The following is a 27,634-nucleotide window of genomic DNA, read 5'->3' on the forward strand; positions in this document are numbered from 1 at the left end:
TATATATATAAAAAACTGCCGTGTAAGAGTGAATCTGCAATAGCTGACTGGGTATTAGGTTATGGGGTTACAATTATATTGAAACGCTTGGTAGCCTCGCGTTTGTTTTGGGAATGTATGAATGGTGCTGAAACGAGTCAGTTACGCTTTGCAAAAATGGTTCTCAAAGCATAAATAAAACAGAAAAAAGCAGGTTGACAAGGAACTAAATTATAATTAATGCATCAGTTTTCAACCGGATATAATTTTCATAGCTTAAGCTGCGCATGTGGCATTGGGCTGAAGCGCAAAGTGGCACACAGGGTTTATCGGTGTTGCTGCATGGGAACAAATAATAAATTGTTTTTGATTTCCTGCCATCTTAAATGGGGCTTTCACTTTCAAACCACACGATCGAGCCCAGCAGCAGATTCCTGAGCAATACGTACACAAATATTTGGATGCACAAGTGAGCAGAATTGGAGGAGGGATGTGAGTTCAGAGGGTTGTACAATTGGAGGAGGTTACAGAGATAGGAAGGGGTGGAGGTGTTTGAAACAGAGGATGAGAGTTTTAACAATAGAAGTGCAGCTTAACCAGGGGCCTGGGTAAGTGAGCACAGGGCTGATGGACGAACATGACTTGGTAAGAGTCGTCATAACAGCAGCAGACCTTTGGATGAGCTGAACGTTTGAGGGTGCAACGTGGGAGGATGCACCAGCAGTAGGGACGATGGCAGTGCTTAGCACTGCTGCCTCACGGCGCCAGGGACCCGGGTTCAATTCCGGCCTCGTGTGACTGTGTGGAGTTTGCACGTTCTCCCCATGTCTGCGTGGGTTTCCTCCGGGTGCTCCAGTTTCCTCCCACAGTTCAAAGACCTGCAGGTTAGGGGGGGTGGATTACGGGGACAGAGCGGGGGAGTGGGCCTACGTGGGGTGCTCTTTGTGAAGATTGGTGCTGGCTCGAAGGTTTGAATTGCCTCCTGCACTGTAGGGATTCCAAGGTTCCAAGTAGAACATTGGAAGAGTTGCGTCCAAAAAAAGGGGACGAATGAAGGTTTCGTTCAATTTGCTCAGCACCCACAAATAAGTGAACCCAGAGTGGGGCAGCTTGTCCTGAACCCAGAGTGGGGCAGCTTGTCCTGAACGAGCTTTCACAATGGAGTTTGATACACTTGGACTCTTCTTTACCAAAGCTGAAAACCAGCCACCTGCATCAGATGCCGATTCCATCACCTGGTGCTTTTTTCTAAAAGTGCAGCGTGGTCAAAGTAACCTCTCCAAACAGGTAAGTAGCTAATGAGCAGATTAGCCCTTCCACGCGAGCGAGGGATTCCAGAAACAGCTGCTCGCAAGCCTCACACTGGATAGTGCCTGAATAATCTGGGAGCTCAAAAGGGCTGTGAAGTTGCTTCTCGTGTTGGCTGTCAATCTAAAAACAATGCACGAAAAACGGAAGCGGCTTCACAGGAGTGTTCAACTTTATGGGGCAGGACTCTCAGCACAAGCCACTCCATTCTTACAGGGTCACTACTTTCTTCCACATCACACGCCCCGGGGAATGGACAAAATACATCATGCAACACAGGGCAACAAAATACAATGGAAAAAGGACGGCTAATGTCAATTTAACCAGCTCACAACAAGGCATCCCTTTAGTTTTATATTGCAAATTAATTTTTGGGGTGTGCGCGCTGCTGGACCAGCTTATCGCCCTGGTGGTGGTGGCCCCCTCTCTGAAGTTGCTCCCACAGGAGCATTCAGTGGCTATATAAAAATAGGGGTAGACCATTTGACCCCTTGGGGTTGTTCCACTGACTCCACCAAGTAACGAGATAGCGGCTGATCGGCCCACAGTTCCATCCACCCGTCTCTGCCCCATATCTTTTTATATCCTTGTCGAGCAAATATCCATCGATCCTCAGATTGAAAATGACCGGCAGAGGGAGTTCCACATCTTCACTGCCCGTGCCCCAGCAATGAGGAAGAACAGGAGTGGGTAAGCACAGTCCAACTGGTCCTCTCCATGTCAGCGATGCAGCAGTTTTGAGATCAGTGCAGGGCTTCTCCAGATTGAAAGCCACGTTAGAAAGTCTGGGCGTGCACAAAACGCCAATGTTGAAACTTCTGCTCAGCTTCCGCTCCTCATCTTCAAAGACCGTTTCTTCAAGGTCCTGACAAGCCAGACAGACAGCTGCTGTTTGACTTTAACCTCCAAATTTAGCCATTCCCGCCTTGCCAAGAATTTCAGACCTCGACATGAACCCCTGCATCATCGCTGAAAAAACATTTCCTCCCCCCCCCCCCCCCCCCCACCACTAGCCCACGAAATCTCAATTACACGGTCCTCAATCCATCCAAACCCGACGCTGCTCTCCTATCTAGGGAGACGGTGCCCTCTACCACGCTGGATAAATACCAGAGCTAAACACTTTAATTAGCCTTGCTATGAATAGGCCACCTCATCCTCGCATTTCCCTCACTCGTTCACAATCAACTATGTTCTGACCAGGCGATGGGTCGAGGAGGAAACCATTTTCAGACAAATTAAAACAACAACTCCACATCATTTTCCCTCACTGAATCGCATGAAAGCTCGGCAGTTGTAAAGTCTGAAAGCGGCCGGTAAATCCAGGACTGACAGTCAAAATCAGAACTTAAGTAAAGACAAATGCATGGAAAGGCAAGAGCTTTCAGAATGGATCAAAACAATGAACAGGGGCATAAATGTAGCAGTGTGGCTAACCGCACATGGATCTCAGTGAGTGGCTGACCCATGTGGGTTAATGAGTGACCAACTACACGTACGTTCTCAGTGAGTGACAGACCGCACGTACGTTCTCAGTGAGTGACTGACAGCACGTACGTTCTCAGTGAGTGACCGACCGCACGTGCGTTCTCAGTGAGTGACCAACCGCACATACGTTCTCAATGAGTGACGGACCGCACGTACGTTCTCAGTGAGTGACGGACCGCACGTACGTTCTCAGTGAGTGACGGACCGCACGTACGTTCTCAGTGAGTGACGGACCGCACGTACGTTCTCAGTGAGTGACGGACCGCACATGCTTTCTCAGTGAGTGACTGACCGCACGTACGTTCTCAGTGAGTGACGGACCGCACGTACGCTCTCAGTGAGTGACGGACCGCACATACGTTCTCAGTGAGTGACGGACCGCACGTACGTTCTCAGTGAGTGACGGACCGCACGTACGTTCCCAGTGAGTGACTGACAGCACGTACGTTCTCAGTGAGTGACCGACTGCACGTACGTTCTCAGTGAGTGACGGACCACACGTACGTTCTCAGTGAGTGACGGACCACACGTACGTTCTCAGTGAGTGACCGACTGCACGTACGTTCCCAGTGAGTGACTGACAGCACGTACGTTATCAGTGAGTGACCGACCGCACGTACGTTCCCAGTGAGTGACTGACCGCACGTACGTTCTCAGTGAGTGACCGACCGCACGTTCGTTCTCAGTGAGTGACCGACCGCACGTACGTTCTCAGTGAGTGACCGACCGCACGTACGTTCTCAGTGAGTGACCGACCGCACGTACGTTCTCAATGAGTGACAGACCGCACGTGCGTTCTCAATGAGTGACCGACCGCACGTACGTTCTCAGTGAGTGACCGACCACACGTACGTTCTCAGTGTGTGACGGACCGCACGTGCGTTCTCAGTGAGTGACCGACCACACGTAGGTTCTCAGTGAGTGACCGACCGCACGGACGTTCTCAGTGAGTGACCGACCGCACGTACGTTCTCAGTGAGTGACCGACCACACGTACGTTCTCAGTGTGTGACGGACCGCACGTGCGTTCTCAGTGAGTGACCGACCACACGTAGGTTCTCAGTGAGTGACCGACCGCACGTGTGTTCTCAGTGAGTGACCGACCGCACGTACGTTCCCAGTGAGTGACCCACCGCACGTGTGTTCTCAGTGAGTGACCTACCGCACGTGCGTTCTCAGTGAGTGACCGACCGCACGTACGTTCTCAGTGAGTGACCGACCGCACGTACGTTCCCAGTGAGTGACCCACCGCACGTGTGTTCTCAGTGAGTGACCTACCGCACGTACGTTCCCAGTGAGTGACCCACCGCACGTGTGTTCTCAGTGAGTGACCTACCGCACGTGCGTTCTCAGTGAGTGACCGACCACACGTACGTTCTCAGTGAGTGACCGACCACACGTACGTTCTCAGTGTGTGACGGACCGCACGTACGTTCTCAGTGAGTGACCGACCACACATAGGTTCTCAGTGAGTGACCGACCGCACGTACGTTCTCAGTGAGTGACCGACCACACGTACGTTCTCAGTGAGTGACCGACCACACGTACGTTCTCAGTGTGTGACGGACCGCACGTGCGTTCTCAGTGAGTGACCTACCGCACGTGCGTTCTCAGTGAGTGACCGACCACACGTAGGTTCTCAGTGAGTGACCGACCGCACGTGTGTTCTCAGTGAGTGACCGACCGCACGTACGTTCCCAGTGAGTGACCCACCGCACGTGTGTTCTCAGTGAGTGACCTACCGCACGTGTGTTCTCAGTGAGTGACCTACCGCACGTGCGTTCTCAGTGAGTGACCGACCACACATAGGTTCTCAGTGAGTGACCGACCGCACGTGTGTTCTCAGTGAGTGACCTACCGCACGTGCGTTCTCAGTGAGTGACCCACCGCACGTGCGTTCTCAATGAGTGACCGACCACATGTGCGCTCTCAGTGAGCGACCTACCGCACGTGCGTTCTCAGTGAGTGACCGACCACACGTACGTTCTCAGTGAGTGACCCACCGCACGTGCGTTCTCAATGAGTGACCGACCACACGTACGTTCTCAGTGAGTGACCGACCACACGTGCGTTCTCAATGAGTGACCGACCACACGTGCGTTCTCATTGAGTGACCGACTACACGTGCGTTCTCAGTAAGCGACCTACCGCACGTGCGTTCTCAGTGAGTGACCGACCACACGTGCGTTCTCAGTGAGTGACCGACCACACGTGCGTTCCCAGTGAGTGACCTACCGCACGTGCGTTCTCAGTGAGTGACCGACCGCACGTGCGTTCTCAGTGAGTGACCTACCGCACGTACGTTCTCAGTGAGAGACCGACCGCACGTGCGTTCTCAGTGAGTGACCGACCACACGTGCGTTCTCAATGAGTGAACGACCACACGTGCGTTCACAGTGAGTGACCTACCGCACGTGCGTTCTCAGTGAGTGACGGACCGCACATGCGTTCTCAATGAGTGACGGACCGCACGTGCGTTCTCAGTGAGTGACCGACCGCACGTGCGTTCCCAGTGAGTGACGGACCGCACGTAGGTTCTCAGTGAGTGACCGACCGCACGTACGTTCTCAGTGAGTGACCGACCACACGTACGTTCCCAGTGAGTGACCGACCACACGTGCGTTCTCAGTGAGTGACCGACCGCACGTGCGTTCTCAATGAGTGACGGACCGCACGTACGTTCCCAGTGAGTGACTGACCACACGTACGTTCTCAGTGAGTGACCGACCACACGTGCGTTCTCAATCAGTGACTGACCGCACGTGCGTTCTCAATGAGTGACGGACCGCACGTGCGTTCTCAATGAGTGACGGACCGCACGGGCGTTCTCAGTGAGTGACCGACCGCACGTGCGTTCTCAGTGAGTGACGGACCGCACGTAGGTTCTCACTGAGTCACCGGACACACGTATGTTGTCAGTGTGTGAGCGACCGCACGTACGTTCTCAATGAGTGACCTACCGCACGTGCGTTCTCAGTGAGTGACGGACCGCACGTAGATTCTCACTGAGTGAGCGACCGCACGTACGTTCTCAATGAGTCACCGGACACACGTATGTTGTCAGTGAGTGAGCGACCGCACATACGTTCTCAGTGAGTGACCGACCGCACGTGCGTTCTCAGTGAGTGACCGACCGCACGTGCGTTCTCAATGAGTGACTGACCGCACGTGCGTTCTCAATGAGTGACTGACCGCACGTGCGTGCTCAATGAGTGACCGACCGCACGTGCGTGCTCAATGAGTGACCGACCGCACGTGCGTTCTCAGTGAGTGACCGACCGCACGTGCGTTCTCAGTGAGTGACCGACCGCACGTACGTTCTCAGTGAGTGACCCACCGCACGTGCGTTCTCAGTGAGTGACCGATCGCACGTGCGTTCTGTGAGTGACCGACCGCACGTGCCTTCTCAGTGAGTGACCGATCGCACATACGTTCTCAGTGAGTGACCGACCGCACGTACGTTCTCAGTGAGTGACCGACCGCACGTGCCTTCTCAGTGAGTGACCGATCGCACGTGCGTTCTCAGTGAGTGCAATCTTTCCTCTTATTGTGTAAACAAAACAAAGGTCAGTATTGATCCGAAATGTAAACCAGACCAAAACTGCGATTCATGCAGTCAGATGTTTCTGCAAGTGGCAGATATAAAATATGTAAGCCAGTGCAACAACAGGAAACGTATCCTATACAAATTAGTCCTCTCAATTGTAAAAAGCAAAATACTGACTGAGGCTCATTTGGTCTCGCGCTCATCTGAGTCACGAGGTTCAGGTTGAAGACCCACCCCAGAGTCCTCAGCACGAGAATGAAGGCTGAAACCCCATTCCAGTAATGAGGGAGTGCTGCATTGTCAGAGGTGCCGCCCTTGAAATTAGACAATAAATGGAGGTCTCTGACATCAGCAAGGATGGATGTAAAATATCCCCCTCGGCACTCTGTTGAACGAGTGCTGGGGAGTTACCCCCAGCATTTCTCTCTCAGATCAACTTTACAAAAGCAGAAAGTCTGGTCGCTATCGCTTTGCTGCTTGTGGGATCTTTGTGTGCAAATTGGTTGCTGCGTTGCCTCCATTAACAACAGTGACCACACTTCAAAGGGACATCACTGGTAACATCGCGCCTTCAGACATGTGGCGGTCATGAAAAGCGTTTTTATAAATCCAAGTCTTTCTTTTCTTTCAATATTCTCGAGGCTCTCGTTCTCTAAAGACAAGTCGGTGGGCACTTTTTGACAAGTCGGTGGCCCAGGGTCCGGGATCTAGGTCCCAGGTCCGGGATCTAGAACCGTGGTCCGGGATCTCGGCCAGGGGCCCTGGATCCGGTATCTAGGCCCAGGGTCCCCGGGATCTAGGCCCAGGGTCCCCGGGATCTAGGCCCAGGGTCCCCGGGATCTAGGCCCAGGGTCCCCGGGATCTAGGCCCAGGGTCCCCGGGATCTAGGCCCAGGGTCCCCGGGATCTAGGCCCAGGGTCCCCGGGATCTAGGCCCAGGGTCCCCGGGATCTAGGCCCAGGGTCCCCGGGATCTAGGCCCAGGGTCCCCGGGATCTAGGCCCAGGGTCCCCGGGATCTAGGCCCAGGGTCCCCGGGATCTAGGCCCAGGGTCCCCGGGATCTAGGCCCAGGGTCCCCGGGATCTAGGCCCAGGGTCCCCGGGATCTAGGCCCAGGGTCCCCGGGATCTAGGCCCAGGGTCCCCGGGATCTAGGCCCAGGGTCCCCGGGATCTAGGCCCAGGGTCCCCGGGATCTAGGCCCAGGGTCCCCGGGATCTAGGCCCAGGGTCCCCGGGATCTAGGCCCAGGGTCCCCGGGATCTAGGCCCAGGGTCCCCGGGATCTAGGCCCAGGGTCCCCGGGATCTAGGCCCAGGGTCCCCGGGATCTAGGCCCAGGGTCCCCGGGATCTAGGCCCAGGGTCCCCGGGATCTAGGCCCAGGGTCCCCGGGATCTAGGCCCAGGGTCCCCGGGATCTAGGCCCAGGGTCCCCGGGATCTAGGCCCAGGGTCCCCGGGATCTAGGCCCAGGGTCCCCGGGATCTAGGCCCAGGGTCCCCGGGATCTAGGCCCAGGGTCCCCGGGATCTAGGCCCAGGGTCCCCGGGATCTAGGCCCAGGGTCCCCGGGATCTAGGCCCAGGGTCCCCGGGATCTAGGCCCAGGGTCCCCGGGATCTAGGCCCAGGGTCCCCGGGATCTAGGCCCAGGGTCCCCGGGATCTAGGCCCAGGGTCCCCGGGATCTAGGCCCAGGGTCCCCGGGATCTAGGCCCAGGGTCCCCGGGATCTAGGCCCAGGGTCCCCGGGATCTAGGCCCAGGGTCCCCGGGATCTAGGCCCAGGGTCCCCGGGATCTAGGCCCAGTGTCCCCGGGATCTAGGCCCAGGGTCCCCGGGATCTAGGCCCAGGGTCCCGGGATTTAGGCCCAGGGTTCCGGGATCTAGGCCCAGGGTCCCGGGATCTAGGCCCAGGGTCCCGGGATCTACGCCCATGGTCCCGGGATCTACGCCCAGGGTCCCGGGATCTAGGCCCAGGGTCAGAGCTCAATAACAATCCAAGGAAAACCGTAACAGGAAAGATTTGGATTTGTCACGTGTACAGAGGTACAGTATTGTTCTGCATACAGTCCAGAGGGACTAGTCCATATATGAAAAACAAAGCGGCATGGTGGCAGAGTGGTTAGCACAGCTGCCCCACAGCACCAGGGACCTGGGTTCAATTCCTGCCTCGAGTGACTGTCGGTGTGGAGTTTGCACTTTCTCCCTGTGGCTGCGTGGGTTTCCTCCGGGTGCTCCGGTTTCCTCCCACTGTCCAAAGATGTGCAGGTCAAGTGGCTTGGCCATGCTAAATTGCCCCTTAAGGTTTGGTGGCGTTACTGAGTTATGGGGATAGGGAGGAGGCGTGGGCTTAGGTAGGGTGCTCTTTCGAGGGCCGGTGTAGACCCGATTGGCCGAATGGCCTCCTGCTGTACTGTAAATTTTATGATTCTACGATGGATACACAATGGAAATACACAGGCATCAAGTGAAGCATACGGGGTATAGTGCTACTCATTAGAGAAGATGTGTGGAGAGATCAGTTCAGTCCATTAGAGGATCATTCATGAGTCTGGTGACAGCAGGGAAGAAGCTGTTTTTTAATCCATTAGTGCGTGTTCTCAGACTTTTGTATCTCCCGCTTGATGGAAGTGGTTGGAAGAGAGAATAAGCCGGGTGGGAGGGATCTTTGATTACACTGCCCACTTTCCCAAGGCAGCGGGAGGTGTAGACAGAGTCAATGGATGGGAGGCGGGCTTGCGTGATGGACTGGGCTGTGTTCACGACTCTCTGTAGTTTCTTACAGTCTTGGGCGGAGCAGTTGCCATACCAGGCTGTGATGCAGCCACATAGGATGCTTTCTATGGTGCATTTGCATCTGTAAAAATTGGTAAGAGTCAATGTGGACATGCCAAATGTCCTTACTTTCCTGAGGAAGTATCGGTGCTGTTGTGCTTTCTTGGCCATAGCGTCGACGTGGTTGGCCAGGACAGATTGTTGGTGATGTGCACACCTAGGAATTTGAAGCTGTCAACCATCTCCACCTCGGCATCATTGATGCAGACAGGAGTGTGTACAACACTTTGCCTCCTGAAGGCGATGACCAGCTCCTTAGTTTTGCTGACATTAAGATAGAAATTGTTGGCATTGCACCATGCCACTAGGTTCTCCATCTCCCTCCTGTACTCTGACTCATCGTTGTTCGAGATGTGACACACTACGGTTGTGTCATCAGCAAACTTGTAGATAGAGTTGGAGCCAAATTTTGACACACAGCCGTGTGTGAATAGGGAGTATAGTAGGGGGCTAAGCATGCAGCTTTGCGGGGCCGGTATTGAGGACTATCATGGAGGTATTGTTGCTTACCCTTACTGATTGTGGTCTATGGGTGAGGAAGAAGAGGACCCAGTTGCAGAGGGAGGAGCCAATCTAGCTTCCGATATTATACGGCTAAGTGTTTTTAACCTTTGATCTTAATGTTTTTAACATTTGTTAAAATAGATTGAAAAAAAAGGATGTGACTTTGTTTGTAATTGTTCTCTATGGTTTTCAAATGAAAGTTAAATCTGAGGTGCCCAAGTGAACCAGGGATGGGGTGACACGCGATGACTTGCATCCAAAGCCAATGGAAGAGGTGAATTTGGACTATTTCCAAATAAGGGAGGAGGAATAATGAGTCTGGAAGATAAAAGTTGGAACATCGCAGTTTTTATTGGCACGGTGTTAAGTTCAACATCATATGAAAGATAGAAGAGGAAGACATCGCCTGCTCTGGCAACGTTCAAGAACTCCCAAGACCTTGAGAGATGAGGAACGTCTATGTTGTCTTCGCTGCTTGTGTGTAAAATCTTGCTTAATAAATTCTGCTTGATTCATAAGTATTAGCTATTTGTACCTTGCAGGTCAAGCAGAACTGACGACCCTTGTGTTAGATATCAGCTCGGTTAGTGGAGTTGTAAAATCACAGGTTTGCGCGTTAATAAAAATGTGCGTATTTACAGAAAGCTGTGTGATGAATCAAAATCCCGCTCGCTCGGATTTTCAATTTAAAACATTGACTGGATTAAATGGTTTTTATCACTCCGGTGCTGGACATTCCAGCCGCAGCTTTTATACTTGCCTAAAGTGTCCTCCACTTTGTATTTTCCAGGCTTCCCACTTTCATCGCCCCCTCTCGTTGTCGAGACAGCGGCTTTAAACGCCAGGGCAATGTCATGGAACAGCTTAAAGGTCAGCTTGTCCTGCAAGGCGAGAAATTTGGGGCATTTTCAGAACACACAAAAGTGCATCATAGACCAGTTCAGATAATTATGCAGCAGTTAAGGAAGTTTTAAAAAAAAGCCATTCCGTGTTGTATCAACTAGTTTTTGGGCGATGTAGGTGGTCACCCGTGTCTAATCTCCGTTTGCCGCCATGGGGAGCAGTCCAGTACAGGAGTGGGAAATGTGCAGATACACGAGCCTGGTCTACTGACCTACCTTGCATGTCCTTATGAAGGTGCAGGGACCAGGTACGCCTGTTGCAATTAAAAGCTTAATTTTTCAGTGACCAACTCAAGCAACACTTGCAATTTATTGTACCACATCAGCGAAACAGTTCTCCCCCTACTTTGGAATCGAAGAAAGATTGGAACACAAGAAATAGGAACAGGAGAAGATCATTCGGTCCACCGAGCCTTCCTCAGCATTCAATACAACCACAGATCATCTGGAGCTTCAACCCCACCTTCCTGTCTGCACCCATATCCCTCAATTCCCCGAGACACCAAAAATCAGTCTCCCCTGGCCGTCAAATATTTTCAGCCGTGGGGCATCCATTGGATTAGAGAATTCTAAAGATTCAAAATCCTTTGAGTGAAGAACTTTCTCCTCGTCACAGGGATAGGCCCGTTATCCTGAAACTGTGCCCCATTGGTCTAGATTCCCCAGTCAGTGTCTATCCTGTCAAGCCCCTTCAGAATTTGGCTGTTGGTAATCTTTCGCTTACTCCCCCTTCGGGAGTCTTGTAATGAGGCCATCCCTCATTCTTCGAAACGCCAGAGAACATGGGCCCAATTTACCCAGCTCTCATCATAAGGACATGTGGTGAACCACTGTTATTGTAGTTCCACTGTTGTTCCATTGATACTTAGTGCTGTATATATTCTCTGTTATTGTCTGGGTTCAGCAGCAGGCAGGCTACATCTTAGAGTATTAAAACCATTACTTTGTTTTCTACAACTTGCCTCGTGTGTAATTGATGGTGCATCAATTTAATACTCTAAGATGTAGCCTGTCTGCTGCTCAACCCAAGCTGAAGACAGGGCTACAGATCAGCCAACTATATACAACAGCCAGTGGGATGCAGCCGCGGAAGAAGAACATATAACACATTGAGTAACAATGGAACAAACAGTAACAGAATACATACAGCGCTGTAAGTAACAGTGGAACTACAATAACAGTGGTTCACCACAGGACAGACCTCGCATCACAGGGAACAAACTACTGAACCTTCCCCTCCTGTGCAAGTATATATTTTGTTAATAACGGAGGCCAAGATTGCACAAGGTTCCGGGTGTGCTGTGACCAAAGCTAAGCGACAGCATGTGGATAGATGACAAGTTAAAGTGTCCCAAGCTGCTTCCTCGGGGTGTGATCGAACCAAATTTGCCTGCATCAAAAGGTCGTCCATTTAAAGACCGCCTCCATTTTGGGCAGCACGGTGGCACAGTGGTTAGCACAGCTGCCTCACGGCGCCGAGGTCCCAGGTTCGATCCCGGCTCTGGGTCACTGTCCGTGTGGAGTTTGCACATTCTCCCCGTGTCTGCTGTGGGTTTTGCCCCCACAACCCAAAGATGTGCAGGGTAGGTGGATTGGCCACGCTAAATTGCCCCTTAATTGGAAAAATGAATTGGGTGCTCTAAATTTTTCACAAAAAATAAGAGCAGCTCCCCCATTTAGTAAATACCTTATCTTGTGTGGTTTGGGCGGGATACCTCAACCGCTGCTGCATTAACTAATCTCACTCAGGTACCAGCAGCAGTGCTACCTGTGAGCGAGGCAATCTTGGTGCGTTCAATGCAGTGACCTCCCCCCCCCCGAAGGTGAAAATGCTCGCACTCGACCAATCAGATGAGGAAGCGCGACTGCGAAGCTTCAGCCAAATGGAAAATCCATTCATTTGGATTCTTGTGGCTCATTAATCAAGAAGGGCCAATTGACTGAAGTGCACCCAGTGCCTGCGCAACTCGAAGTTACATCTTAGGGGGAAAAAAAGTGGCGGAACAACAGAATGGGAGCAACCCAGAATCACATTGGCTTTAGCTCAAGTCACGCTCTGCAATTTTCAGTCAATTCCCTCTGTGTTAAGAGCGGTGAGTCAGGAACAGCGTGTTCTTCTCCGACAAACACCAGAGCATTTTGGGCCAATGTTGTAAATTATTATTTTTTTTTATAAAAGAGCTAGCATTATCCAACTTTGTCACCGTTTACGCCCAAACTAAACCTCCGCAGTGAATGGAAATTGTAGGAGTTTCCAGTTTCCTACAGTTTGCATTTTTCTCCCCTTAAAAAAATTGCTGTGCGTCATGTTGGGTTATTTTTAGCCTTTATTTCACAAAACTTGTCCTGACGTCACTGACCCTGGGGTACCCACCTCGCAGGCAACAATCCGCTGGAAATGGAACAATTCCCCAGAGGGAACATTCAAAGACACTAATGCGTTGCAATGTCATCTCAGATGCTTTGCAAGTCTGCACCCACTTCAGACACCAAACAGAACATTTATCCCTGTGACAAGGAGACATCATCATTTTAAGTGAAGCACAGAACCATTTTATTGATCCGATGGGCATTTGTTGCTGAAAGCATTAACAGGTTCATTGTTATATTACCCCCTTTGTGTGAAATTTTCATTGTAGTGTTAATGTAAGCCTATTTGTGACACTAATAAAGATTATTATTAATCTTTCTTTTTTATTACTGTCACAAGTAGGCTTACATCAACACTGCAATGAAGTTACTGTGAAAATCCTCTAGTCGCCACATTCCGGCGCCTGTTCGGGTACACGGAGCGAGAATTCAGAATGTCCAATTCACCTAACAGCACGTCTTTCGGGACTTGTGGGAGGAAACCGGAGCACCCGGAGGAAACGCACGCAGACACGGGGAGAACGTGCGGACTCCCCACAGACAGTGACCCAAGCCGGGAATCGAACCTGGGACCCAGGCGTTGTGACGCTGATGTGCCATCAATTTTGACAAAGACAAGTTGTGGAATGAAACTGTGGCTTTAATAAGCTAAACGTGATTCTGCTGGTAACTGATCCCGAACTGGGGCAGAGCCAGAGGTAGGCCACCTTTATACAGAGCCTATGGGGAGGAGCCACAGGCGGAGCGAGCAGAGAAAAACAAACAATATATACAATACAGTAACAGTGGTTTCTCCAGAAGCGACAGTGCTAACCACTGTGCTACCGTGCCACCCGTGTAATCGCCATAACACCACCTAACACTCACATATTTGTACACTGAGGGGCAATTTATCATGGCCAATCCATCTAATCTTCACATCTTTGGACAGTGGGAGGAAACCGGAGCACCCGGAGGAAACCCACGCAGACATGGGGAGAACGTGAAAAACTCCACACAGTCACCCGAGGCCAGAATTGAACCTGGATGGAAGCAGAGATGAAGCCTAATTTCAAACGGGTGGCTTGGTTGGGCACTTGAGAAAAGTAACCTTCCGGGGCCACATGGATAGCCCAGAGGATTGGGACAATTGGATTGCTCTGCAGAGGTCCAACCATGGGGCTAAGTGGTCCGAATGGTCTCCTTCTGCGCTGTAAAGGCTCTACAACTGGACTGAGGACATTCACGGCGGCAGGCAGCCTGCCATCACCTTCGCCAGGGCACTCACGCATGGGTAATAAACGCTGGCCTTGACAGCGACGGACAAATCCCCAAAAACAAACATACTTTGAAAACGTACGTACACCAGATCTCAAACGAGCCTGCAAGATCGGAGACGTAACGAATTACCGTGCCAGCTCCTCAGTTAAAACTTGACTTCGTCCAAACGCAACTGGCGGGATTTAAGTGAAATGAATAGACTGGCTCATGGCCTTGTCTCCAGGAACAATGGAGCATAACTTTACTACGTTCTTAAGCTCGATATTTTATAGTACAATTTGAAGCTGAAAAACATACCAAACATATTTGTCCCCAAGGCCAGGTTCTAATAGGGTTAACATTTGTTCGAGTAGCTTCCTGGCGATAATGATCTACTCTTACACAAAACATTATTCAGCACTCAAAACACTCCCAAAATGTCGGCGTTTTTAAACTGTAACATTCACAGCAGATATTAGATTACCCTCACACCTAATTCATGCAGGAAACACAGGAACAACTCAATTTAAAAAATGCGTTTGCCAGCAATATCTCCACGATTAAAGAACGTAGTGCGCATTTAATTAGTTTAGGGTGACTGACCTCCACTTCTACTTTCCACTGGTCCACCATTCGGACAGTGACTGCTATCAAGTCCTTTGTCTTTTTGCTCTTTGTGGTCGGTTGCTGTTCTTCATCTTCCTCATCGTCAGATGCCAACTTAAAAGAGGGAAAACAAAATCAATTCAGCTTTTTTTTTTTTTAAATTAAGACTTCGGCGATCACGCACGTTTATCAAGAGAAGGGACCTGCGAGCACCCTTGCCGTATTGAGCACAGACGTTAAGAAATAAAGATGGCAACCTGAACGAAGACACAGAGGACTCAGGCCAGGAAGCGAAATGAGCCATTTAGGATTGATCTGGCCAACGGATATTGGCAAAGGTGCTGTACGTTTCCGGCACTCATCCATTTTTATATTTGTGCCATGCAGTGAACTCAGTACAAGGCCGGGTAGCACAAAGACACTTCTGCGTTACCCCTGGTTTCATTCCGATTATAGAAGCGTGCAGCCCAAGGACCAGTTCATGTGTTTACATTGCTAAAACCGGAGCGGCACGGTGGCACAGTGGTTGGCACTGCTACCCAAGGGGGCCGAGGACCCGGGTTCGATCCCGGCTCCGGGTCACTGTCCGTGCGGAGTTCGCACATTCTCCCCGTGTCTGCGTGGGTCTCACCCCCACAACCCAAAGATGTGGTTAGGTGGATTGGCCACGCTAAATTGCCCCTTAATTGGAAGAAAAAATAATCGGGTCCTCAATTTATAAAATTAAAAAAACATTGCTAAAACCTACAACCTTGGCTTCTTAAACTTGGATTGACAATTCCGACGGCTGATGTGAACAAACACCAAGGCAGAAGTCCCTCAAAGTTCCCTCCACTCTGTGCAGTCAAGGTACCTTGACCTGGCAGACACACGATGGGCCAAATGGTCTCCTTCTGCACACAGGGAATTCCGGAGAAAGTTCTTCACTCTCAGGTGTTGACAATGCGGGGCCCGTTGTCACCAGGAGTGGCTGAGCCCATCAATTTCGGTGTGTTAAAGCAGTGACGTATTTCTGGCTTTGATGTTCTCCTGAGGGCCAAACACACAGGGGAGAAAGGACTGGGACGATCTGTTGTTGGGAGTTGGATGAAGAGGGGTGTGGCACAAAAATGGTGTACTGGAGTCATAGAAACCCAACAGTGCAGAAAGAGGCCCATCGGGTCTGCACCGACCCTCTGAAAGAGCCCCGACCTAGGCCAACGCCTCTCTATCCCCATAACACAGCAACCCCACCCAACATTTTGGACACTAAAGGGCAATTTAGCAAGGCTAATCCACCCGATTTCCACACCTTTGGACTGTGGGAGGAAACTGGAACACCCGGAGGAAACCCACGCATACAAGGGGAGAACGTACAAACTCCACAGACAGTCGCTCAAGGCCGTAATTGAACCCGGGTCCTTGGTGCTGTGAGGCAGCAGTGCTAACCACTGTACCAGCCCAAGTCAACGCAATTTTGCGCAGCATACGCCAGGGGGCGTCATGCAGTGCAGTAACTACCTTGGACCTTTTATCATTGTTGATGTACTGGTCAATTTATCTGCATTATCAGGGCAGCACGGTGGCCTAGTGGTTAGCACAGCTGCCTCACAGCGCTGAGGTCCCAGGTTCGATTCTGGGTCACTGTCCGTGTGGAGTTTCCTCTTTCTCCCCGTGTCTGCGTGGGTTTCGCCCCACAACCCAAAGATGTGCAGAGAAGGTGCACTGGCCACGCTAAATTGTCCCTTTAATTGGGGAAAAAAATAATTGGGTAATCTAAATTTATATTTTTAAAAAAATGTATCTGCATATTACAATCCCAATTGTGACCACAGTCACTCCCGATGGAATTTTGATGACTGCTATTTCTAGAAAGGATTCTGGGTATATTTTCATGCCACTCAACACGTAACAAAATAAAACCTTGCATTCAACAACACCTTCTATTGATATAGCACCTTTAACACAATGAGATTTTTCAGGCTGCTTCAGGGGAGTTTTTTTTTAAATTTCCAATTAAGGGGCAATTTAGCGTGGCCAATCCACCGAGCCTGCACATCTTTGGGCTGCGGAGGTGAAACCCACGCAAACACGGGGAGAATGCGCAAACTCCACACGGACAGTGACCCAGAGCCGGGATAGAACCTGGGACCCCTGCGCCGTGAGGCCGCAGTGCTAACCACTGCGCCACCGTGCCGCCCGTCAGGGGAGCTTTTTAAAACAGAATATCACACCAGCAACGACAGGGGATAATAGGTCAGGTGACCAAAAGTTTGGTCAATGAGATTGGCGCTTTAAGGAGCGTCTTAAAAGGAGGGAAGATGAGGTTAAGGAAGCAGAGAGCTGTAGCGGGGGAATTCCGGAGCTTAGAGCCCAGGCAGCTGAAGGCACGGCCACCAATGGTGCAGCGAAATCTAGGCTGGTCAAGAGGCCAGAATTTGATGAGCACGGTTATCTCAGGATTGTGGGCTGGGGTGGGGTGGGGTGGGGGTGGGGGGGGGGGGGGGGGGTTTACAGAGGTAGGGAGAGAGTAAGGCCATGGAGGGATTTGAAAACAGGGATGAGAATTTTAAAATCAAAACGTTGCTTGAACGGGAGCTAATGTAGGTCAGTGAGCTTTGGAGTGGTGGGTGGGTAGGTGGCTCAGTCATTCCAATGGAATTCAATCCGCCTTGGCTAGCTAGACACCGCGTGGTGCCGGGACAGGAGGTCTTGTGGCGCACTGGGCAGCTTCCCTACCTCTGGGCCACAAGCTCCGGGTTCAAGTCCCACTTCAGGACTCGACGGCCACGGAAGGCAGGTCCCTGACGTGACCAAACAGGTTGATTGCCAGCCTAATTCCAATAAGCCTGATGACGGTCGTAAAGCGCGGGACGGTTTCCTGGCCAAACAGGCCAGGAAGAGGGCAACAGCAAACCGCTGCAGTACTTTGCCAAGCAGATCATGGACCAAAGCAATGGAAATCCTTGGACCCTCGCAAGGCCTGATGGGTACCTGACGCAAGAGGAGGCGTCTGATCATTTTTAAAATTCAAATCGCCATCTGCCATGGTGGGATTTGAACCGAGCATTACCCTGGATCTCTGGATTACTAGCCCAGTGACAATACCACTATGCCATTGCCTCCCCACGGGGAACCTCACCTGAGCACCTTTCAGCCTTAAATAAAAAGGCATATTTAGCAGTGCAAAGATACGCAGGTTAGGTGGGTTACAGGGATAGGGTGGGGGGAGTGGGCCTAGAAAGGGTGCTGTTTCAAATGGTCGGTACCGACTCGATGGGCAGAATGGCCTCCATCTGTGCTGTGGAAGTTCTATGATTCTATATTTAACACCCAACAATTGGCAACTCTGTAGCTGCCGACTACGCGAACAGAAGTCAGTTTGCTCTAACCGCCAGAGTTAAGAGTTTGCTCTGTTTAAACACAAGCGACTCTCGTGCAACTACTTCCAAAAGCCTTTGTTTGAACCCGAGGTTGAAACAAAAGAGGCGGTAACCTCGAGTTCCGCTGGCAGTGTGTGCACCGGGTTTTCTTCATCTTCCGAGCTGTCTGTGTCGTCAAAATTCAGCAGCTTCTGATCGTTCTTCTCCAAGAATTGGAAAAACTCGGGGTCCTTCTCCTTCAGTCGCGAGAGCTGCTCTTTATGCTCTTTGGCGGCACCTTTCGACTTCTCGCCCCTAACGAGACAAAGAAAAAGATATCTCGTTTAAGTCACTTTTGTTTCGGGAGGGCACGACTAAGACATCATCAGCAAGGCAGCAATCGAAACCAGAACATCACTGGGCAGTCAATCAGAACTCACTAACTTGTAAAATCACAAACCATTTCCAGAAACTGTAAAATGAAAGGAAATCAAAGGGTGAAAAAGCATCAGTGAATGAGATTTCCTTACCTTTAGGAATATTGTGTCAGCTGGGACTCACTGGCTTACCAATCCCGACTGGAGTTTCCCCATTTTGATTACCCCCTCCCTCCTCAGTTTGATGAATTCAATTAATTTAATTTGAGGGGGAAGTAAATGTCTGTTGTAGAATTTTTTCCCTTAAAAAAAATGTGTTTCAATGCTCAAGAATCTCACGCCTTCTCTGGACAATGAGGTGAATGTTCCCCAGGGCCACACATCAAAGCTCTGGTGGTAACGACACCAACGCCAAGGGTGGGGTTACCAGTTTCTTCAGCAAGGGAGTTCCCGGGCGATACGCGGCTGCAGGAGGAGCAGACAGTCGGTGATCCTGCTTGTGAAAAGACAAGACGGTAGCCTGTTCTTCGCTGACACGGCAGGAGAAATGGAAAATCTACTCTACGAGGAAGGAAAAGTCGAAGCCGCTGTGAATCAAACTCATTCTACAGCTGCGGGTCCAGTCCCATTTCAGAGCACTTAATCACAATCATTCCACGAACCCCCAGAATGCCTGCGGATCTCACTTCGAGAGCCACTGGGGTGGACTCCACCATAGACTATAAACAGCTCCATTTCACTCATTCATGCATTGCGTACAAGCCCCGTACGTGAACAGAAACCCAAAAGATTCAGTAAAAAGAAAGTGGTAACATTTAGTCTGCAAATTAAGCCTTGAAGACCTATAAGACCATAAGACATAGGAGCAGAATTAGCCATTCGGCCCATTGTGTTTGCTCCAGCATTCAATCATGGCTGATATTTTTCTCATCCCCATTCTCCTGCCTTCTCCCCATAACCCCTGATCCCCTTATTAATCAAGAACCTACCTACCTCAGTCTTAAAAACACTGTGATTTGGCCTCCACAGCCTTCTGCGGCAAAGAGTTCCACAGATTCACCACCCTCTGGCTGAAGAAATTCCTCCTCATCTGTTTTAAAGGATCGTCCCTTCAGTCTGAGGCGGCGCTCTTTGGGTCTAGTTTTTTCTACCAGTGGAAACATCTTCTCCACGTCCACTCTATCCAGGATTCGCAGTATCCTTTAAGTTTCAATAAGATCCCCCCCTCACCTTCTAAACTCCCAACGAGTACCGACCCAGAGTCCTCAACCGTCCCTCACCTGACCAGCTCTTCACCCTCTCTTCAGGTTACCATGCCCCGAGGGGGCATTGGTGACCATGGACCTCCACGTTAATCTTGCTCTGGAGGCATTTTCATTGGCGGCACATTCACCCAGTTTGTGAGGTTCTTTAGAAAAGTTGTTCTTCGCCCACCGTTTCCCATCGATCCATCCCATCAGCATCGGACTTTCTAAATCATGGTTACTTATTACGTGCCCAAGAAATTCCAGCTCCCTCTCTCCTCATCTTAGTCAACAGATTTCTGTTGGTCTCGGACCATCGCCGCTTCATTGGTAGTGTAACTTTCCCAAGAAATCTTCATTATTCGCCTCAAAATACAGGAACTGTGCAGCCTCAATAATTCTTCTCTGCCTTGCTTCGATGACTATCCAGCATTCACTTCCATCTGTCAAAATTGGTCAGATCTCATATGCCAGGATTCTCAGCTTAGTTTTCGCAGCTAATTTTGACGAGGATGATAATTTTTCTTTCATTCTCCCAGTGTCTGCGTGGGCCTCACCCCCACAACCCAAAAAGATGTGCAGGGTCGGTGGATTGGCCACGCTAAATTGCCTCTTAATTGGGGGGAAAAAAGGAATTGGGTCCTCTAAATTCATATTAAAATAATATGTGGGTTTTTTTTTAATACGATTTTGGCCACGCAAATCCATCGCCAGGTTTCTAAGTTGCTCTTTCCGTCTGACGCTTTTAAAAATAAATTTAGAGTACCCAGTTATTATTTTCCAACTAAGGGGCAATTTAGCGTGGCCAATCCACCTACCCTGCACATCTTTGAGTTGTGGGGGGTCAGACCCGCGCAGACACGGGGAGAATGTGCAAACTCCACACGGGACAGTGACCCAGAGCCGGGATCGAACCCGAACCCGGGTCCTCAGTGCCGTCGACAGCAGTGCCAACCACTGCGCCACCGTGCCACTCCCTTTCCATCTGATGTTAACTTACTTTCTGGGTAACAACATTTGTCTACCTATATGACGTTTTCATTCTTCACTCCGATCTTCATTCTGGTACGATTTTCTTTTTGGGCATTTTATTCTCTTCCAATCTTTGCTCAGCCCTCGCTTCTCACTTTCACTCGCTGCTCCATCCAAAATCTTCCTCTTCAGGAGTTGGCAACGAGAACAGTTCTTTCATATCAGCCAAGTTGCCATCCCCAACTAATCATCCGGGAAGGCTTTCAATCCCTCGAAGAGTATTTTCACTGTACAAGCTGGATAAATCTGAATAGAGAGAACACACCTCGGTCTGACCCCTGTTTTACTCTTCAGAAAAATCACTTCAATCATTCTCAACTTTTACAGCTGCAGTTTGTTCCCAATAAAGATTTCTCATCACTCTACAACCTCTGCCATCAAGGTCAAGCGACTCTAACATGCTCATCAGTTTCTCGTGTTTCACCTCATCAAATGCCTTGCGATAATCAATAAAACACGTGCTACTTTTTCTCATCTCTTTGGCAGTTTCTGATAGAATGCACACCATAAAGATAGCATTTCTCATCTCTCTATCTTTTACAAAACCACATTGAAGATCTGATAACTTCCTCCTGACCCTATTCATCAGAGCCCGAGGAAGGATCTTAGTGAAGTGACTCATCAGATTGATCGTACAATGGAGTTCCTATTCAATTGCCCTCTGTCACCGAAAGGTAAGGGTTAACCTGTCAATCTCAAAGTCTTCTCAACTTTTAATTTGTTCAGTGGCGTTCACCTGGCCGGTGTTTTTTTTTGTTTTCCAACTTTTTTGTTGCCGTTCTTTAGTTTGACTTTCACGAAGGAGATCGCCACAGACGCAGGTTAGATGTCGCACCCAGGGCAGCACGATGGCGCAGTGGGTTAGCCCTGCTGCCTCACGGCGCCGAGGTCCCGGGTTCGATCCCGGCTCTGGGTCACTGTCCGTGTGGAGTTTGCACGTTCTCCCCGTGTCTGCGTGGGTTTCGCCCCCACAACCCAAAGATGTGCAGAGTAGGTGGATTGAACAAGCTAAATTGTCCCTTAATTGGAAAAAATGAATTGGGTACTCTAAATTTATAATAAAAAAAGGAAAAGAAGAAAAAAAAGAGATGTCGCACCCAAACCCCCCACCACCATGCTATGTGACACTCAGAGGTGTAACTACTGCCTGGAAAGAATGTTTCATAGATTTCATAGAATTTACAGTGCAGAAGGAGGCCATTCGGCCCATCGAGTCTGCACCGGCTCTTGGAAAGAGCACCCTATCCCCGTAACAGAGCAACCCCACCCAATAAGGGCAATTTTGGACACTAAGAGGCAATTTATCATGGCCAATCCACCTAACCTGCACATCTTTGGACTGTGGGAGGAAACCGGAGCACCCGGAGGAAACCCACGCTCACACGGGGAGGATGTGCAGACTCCGCACAGACAGTGAGCCAAGCTGGAATCGAACCTGGGACCCTGGAGCTGTGAAGCAATTGTGCTATCCACAATGCTACCGTTTCAATTATACTTTCGAGAAAACAGGTATTTACTCACAGATATCAGTGAAATGGGTGTGGCGGCAAGTCTGCGTACGCTACCCTGCTCCCCTCCGAAGTAGGACAGCCGTCTCACTCTGCCATGCACGCACTCCGCTCCCATCTTCTGTGTTTCACATTATTTTGCGGAACTCCTTAAAGTCCAGAGTTTGAGAACTACTGGAGTGAACTACATTACAGATTAAAAACAGCTCCATTTCACTCACTCTTGTAATGTGTAGCAGTCTGAACAGAGAATTATCAGCACAGAACACCAATATTCTACCTACATCTTTCTCTCGGGGTTTAACATTTACTGCCTTGCAACCCAGGTGTCCTAGGCCCAGCCATCCTCAGCTGATTTGCTTATGCCCTTCCCTCCAACACAAGTGGGGTGTTTTCTGACGATTGCCCAAAGTTCAGCACCATTCACAACTCCTCCGATACTGAAGCAGTCCATGTTCAAACGCAGCTAGGCCTGTACAACGTCTCGACTTGGGTTGATAAGCAGCAAGTAACATTCGCCGCACACAAGTGCCAGGAAATGACCATCGGGAATGAGCACCTCCGACAAGAAAGAATCTAACCACATCTCTCGGATATTGAATGACATTACCATCACTGAATCTCTCACTATCCTGTGGTTACCATTAACCTGAAGCTGGACCGGACCAGCCATACAAATACTGTGGCTACTACAGGTCGGCAGCTGGGAATTCTGCGGCACGTAACTCACCTCCTGGCACCTCTAAGCCTGAACACCATCGACAAGACACAAGTCAGGAGCGTGTTGGGATCTCCACTTGCCTGGATGAGTGCAGATACCACAACACTCACCATCATCCAGAACAATGCAACCCACTTCATTGGAGCTCCATTCATCAACTGAAACCATTCATTCCCTCCATCACCGATGCACAGCACCAGCAGCACAAACCACCTACAAGATGCGTTGCAGGGACATTCGACAGCACGTTCCAAACTCTCAATCTCTCCCATCCAAGGACAAAAGCGGCAGATGCATGGGACCCCCACCACCTACAGGTTCCTCTCCAAGCCACTCACCATCCTGATTGGGAAATATATCACCGTTCCTTCACTGTCAAAGTCCTGAAACTCCCCTCCCTGTGCCTGCAGTGGTTCAAGGCAGCAGTTCACCACCACCTGTTCGAGGGCAATTAGGGATGGGCAATAAATGTTGGCCTGGCCAGTGACACCCACATTCTATGAACGAATGTAGAAACCCACACGGAGGTCTCTACAGGTGCTGATTCTATGGCACACCCAAATCCTATGTTGGAATTGGACTATATTGTCAGTGGAAAAGTCAAGGCACCAAAAACTGAACGAGGGAAAGTGGAAAATAGACGACAAAATCTTGGGTACTAATTGTCGGATGATATCGGAGATACAGCAGAAGCAAAAGCCATTTTATGTTTTAAGCATTGTAAACTGTGATGAGGGCAATACAGAAGTCCAAAAGGACCTAGCCAAGTTGGTGGAGTGAACAGAGAGGTGGCAGATGAGGTTCAATGCGGAGAAGTGTGAGGTGATGCATTTTGGTAGGAAGAACACGGAGAGACGATATTAAATGGAGAGACAATATAAAAAGAACATGGAGAGACATTATAAAATATATAATGGTATGGATCCTGCTCTGCCCAGGATCGCAGGAAACTACAAAAGGTCGTGAATGTAGCCCAGTCCATCACGCAAACCGGCCTCACATCCATTGACTCTATCTACAACTCCCGCTGCCTCGGAAAGGCAGCCAGCATAATTAAGGACCCCACGCACCCCGGACATACTCTCTTCCACCTTCTTCCGTCAGGAAAAAGATACCAAAGTTTGAGGTCACGTACCAACCGACTCAAGAACAGCTTCTTCCCTACTGCCATCAGACTTTTGAATGGGCCTACCCCGTATTAAGTTGATCTTTTCTCTACACCTTGCTGTAACTGTAACATTATATTCTGCAGTCTCTCCTTCCTTCCCTATGTACGGTATGCATTGTTTGTACAGCATGCAAGAAACAATACTTTTCACTGTATACCAATACATGTGACAATAATAAATCAAAACAAAATATCAAATAAAAAAAAAAGAAGAGTTACAATTCTGAAGGGAGTTCAGGAGCAGAGGGACCTGGACGTATATTTACATAGATCATTGAAGGTGACGAGAGCAGTTAATAAAGCGATTAATTAATGGGGCATAAAGTACAAGAACAAGGAGGTTATGCTGAACTTATGCAAGACACTAGCTAGACCTCAGCTGGAATATTGTGTACAGTTCTGGGAGCCACATTATAGGAAGGATGTGTATGCATTGGAGAGTTTGCAGAAGAGGTTCACAAGAATTAATCCAGGGATGAGAAACTTCAGTGATGAGGACAGATTGGAGACATTGGGACTGTTCCCTTTGGAGAGAAGAGAAGTGTTAAAAACAATAAGGGGCTGGACAGGGTAAATAAGGAGAGAAACGGTCTCCTCATAAAAAGATTGAGAAAGAGGGGGCACAGATTTAGAAGTGATTTGCAAAAGAAGCAAACGTGGTGAGAGGATTTTATTTTCGCACACAGAAGGGGTTCGGGTCTGGAAGGGTAGAGGAGACAGGTCCAATCCAGGCATTCAAATAGGACATGAGATGACTATTTGAAAAGAAACAATGTGCTGGGGTCTGGAAAAAGGCACCAAGTCACAATGTTCATTTGGCGAGGAGGTGCAGACGAGCTGGGCCAAAAGGCCTCCTTCTGTGTCATAACAATCCCATGATTCAGAAGAGAGCGGGGCAATGATCTGAAGGGTTCAAGAAATCGCCGGGTTATGGGGAATAGACAGGGGAGTGGGACAAGCGGAGTAACTCTTGTGGACAGCCAGCACGGACGCAATGGGCCAAGGGCCTCCCATGTGTGCTGTAACCATTCTATGATTCTCTCATTCTGTCATGCGAGTACTTTTAAGAAATGGGTGTTTTTTATGGAATAACTGTAGTGGGTGTACCTTTAAGAAATGGGTGTTTATTATTGCAGTGATGCCAGAGTGTGGATGGAGTTGGACTGTCTGTCAGCTTTTAGTTTCACTTTGAGAAAAGCTTGGGTGTGCCTGCGTTTTTTTTGGTTTTGTTTCATTGTTGGAGCTGCAGTCAGCCACAGAATGTGTACTGTTGATCTCTCCACCATGTAAAGGCTATCTCTTGATCATTTGGTGAATTCAGAGTTATAACTGTTCTCAGTAGTGAATTTAAACCTGATGTGCTTCTGTTAAAAGTTTTTTTTTTTTAGGACGTTAAAAGGAAAGTAAGGATTACGTAGTGTTGTATTCTTTGGGGGTTGTATTTGAATTAATGGTTGCTAAGATGTTCACTGTATGTTTTAAAAAGGTTAACTTGAGTTCATGGGATAAACATTGTTTTGCTTTAATAAACATTTTCGATTTCTGCTGTACCACACCTGTAGAGTGGGCCGTGTGCTCCCCATACCACAATCAATTCAAAGTTGTGGGTCAGGTGAACTCCATGATACACTTTGGGGTTCTCTAAACCCTGGCCCATAACAATTCTGAGCTCCTGGGACAGGATTTAGATCTAAATCTAAATCCATCCAGGACATGAATCTCCTGAGGGGTGTTGAAAGAGTGGATGTGGAGGGGATGTTTCCTCTTGTGGGAGGACCGAGAATTTGGGGGTCACTGCTGAAAAATAAGAGGTCGCTCATTTAAGACAGAAATGGGGATAACTTCTTCTCAGAGGGCAGTGAGCCTTTGAAACTCTTCCTCAAAAGATGGTGGAAGCAGAGCTTTGAATATTTTTAAGGCAGAGCTACATAGATGCTTGCCAAAATAAGGGATCGAACGGTTTTGGGGTTAGGCAGGAATGTGGGGTTGAGGTTACTATCAGATTAGCTGTAATCTTATCGAATGGCAGAGCAGGCTCAAGGGGGCGAGTGGCTTACTCCTGGTCATATGTTCCCGTGTACATCAGTGCGATTCACCAGACAACAGGAGTGATCCACACTGATTACTCAATAGGCAGCAAGTTCCCAATCCCCAAACGGGAGATGGGCCTTTGGGGAGGCAGAAGTCTTTGCAAAGGAGGCAGGTTGGGAAAGTATGCCCCCCCCCCCCCCCCCCCCCCGGACCGTCCTCCCAATCACACACCTCCTACAAACTCAATCGGAAAAGAATGCAGAGATCCCGGAGCTGGTCCATTGTAAACCCTTCCTCCTGTAAGGATTTCCAAACCAGGCACGAGACGAGATCAGATATACAAGTCTGTGCTCACTATGGAATATCTTGGTGCAACATTTGGTCATTAACTTGAAGGGTGGTCACCCGGTGCAGTGCGTGGGGTCCCACCCTCCGAGACAGAAGCTCCAGGTTTGAGTCTCACCCCAGGGCGTGATGGCCCAGGGTGGCGAGTACATAACACAGCCAAACAGGCTGAGTATCAACCTGCAAAGTTGTTCTAAAACTCCTCAATAGCTGGCGCTTAGAGTGGGAGAGACTCCTGGTCAGCCACACTTGATGCAGAGAGGCACCCCTCAAGCAATAAGCCCCCTTGGTGACAGATAGCAACCTGTTCCGTGAATTACTAACTATGGAAACAGATGAAAGTCTGCCTTAGAGCACTACTGGATGCGGGAAGAGAATTGTAACTGGACACACACAATGGGCAAAGTGGCCTCTTTTGAAATTACCACTAGAAAACGTTGAAATGGCTGATATGACCGCTAAAGAAAATGATTGTTAACTTTCACCCTTGTTTTGGGCACAAGGTAACGTGATTCCCATGAGCCCAGCTTCAATGCTCACAGCAGCCAGGGTGGGGACAAGGCATCTCTGCTGCTGTGCAAAACAGACCCTAGCGGATTGCTGCATCTTGTACTTCACTTCACCCGGCAGTTATCTGAACTCTCAGAATCACAGGAATGCTTTAAAAGTGCAAAAGGTTCCAAACTGATTTGCCAAGAGTGGGAACAGATCTTACTTCTTCCCCTGCACTTTGGGTTGAGGGGCTTTCTTTCTCTTTCCCGTCTTGCCCTCTTGTTTGCTGCTTTTCTTCGTTTCCTCAGCAGGCGAATCATCACCCTCTGAGCCGCCGTTCGTATCGGAGTCGAAGGTGGAGGTTAAAAACTCATCGACACTGAGTTTGGAAAGTTTTCTGGAACACACAATTACAGCAAAGTTCAAGGCTGACTCGAAAAAAAAAGTTAAATAGGGCAACGATTTGTGCTTCCTACTTGTTAAGTCACTCAACTATCGCTGGCCCTACCTTTCAGCTGCCTCGCCCCTAAGCTCTGGAATTCCCTCCACATCCCTCTCCTCCTTCGACACTCTTCAAACTAACACCCTTTGACCAAACGTTTGGTCAT

General features: G+C 49.6%; 1 protein-coding gene across 1 annotated transcript in view; it reads right to left on the reverse strand.

Annotated features, from left to right (window-relative positions):
* Window positions 1-27,634, reverse strand: part of noc2l (NOC2-like nucleolar associated transcriptional repressor) — a 205,497-nt gene extending 177,863 nt beyond the window's left edge. Inside the window, exons 1-5 of the mRNA XM_072477726.1 lie at window positions 27,612-27,634; window positions 27,250-27,423; window positions 18,243-18,423; window positions 14,765-14,881; window positions 10,411-10,531 (exon numbers count right to left, since the gene is read on the reverse strand). Coding sequence (XP_072333827.1) covers window positions 10,411-10,531; window positions 14,765-14,881; window positions 18,243-18,423; window positions 27,250-27,423; window positions 27,612-27,634 — 616 coding nt within the window. The remainder of the gene's footprint in view (window positions 1-10,410; window positions 10,532-14,764; window positions 14,882-18,242; window positions 18,424-27,249; window positions 27,424-27,611) is intronic.

Source organism: Scyliorhinus torazame, chromosome 16 (genome assembly GCF_047496885.1).
Source record: "Scyliorhinus torazame isolate Kashiwa2021f chromosome 16, sScyTor2.1, whole genome shotgun sequence".
Lineage (NCBI taxonomy): Eukaryota > Metazoa > Chordata > Chondrichthyes > Carcharhiniformes > Scyliorhinidae > Scyliorhinus > Scyliorhinus torazame.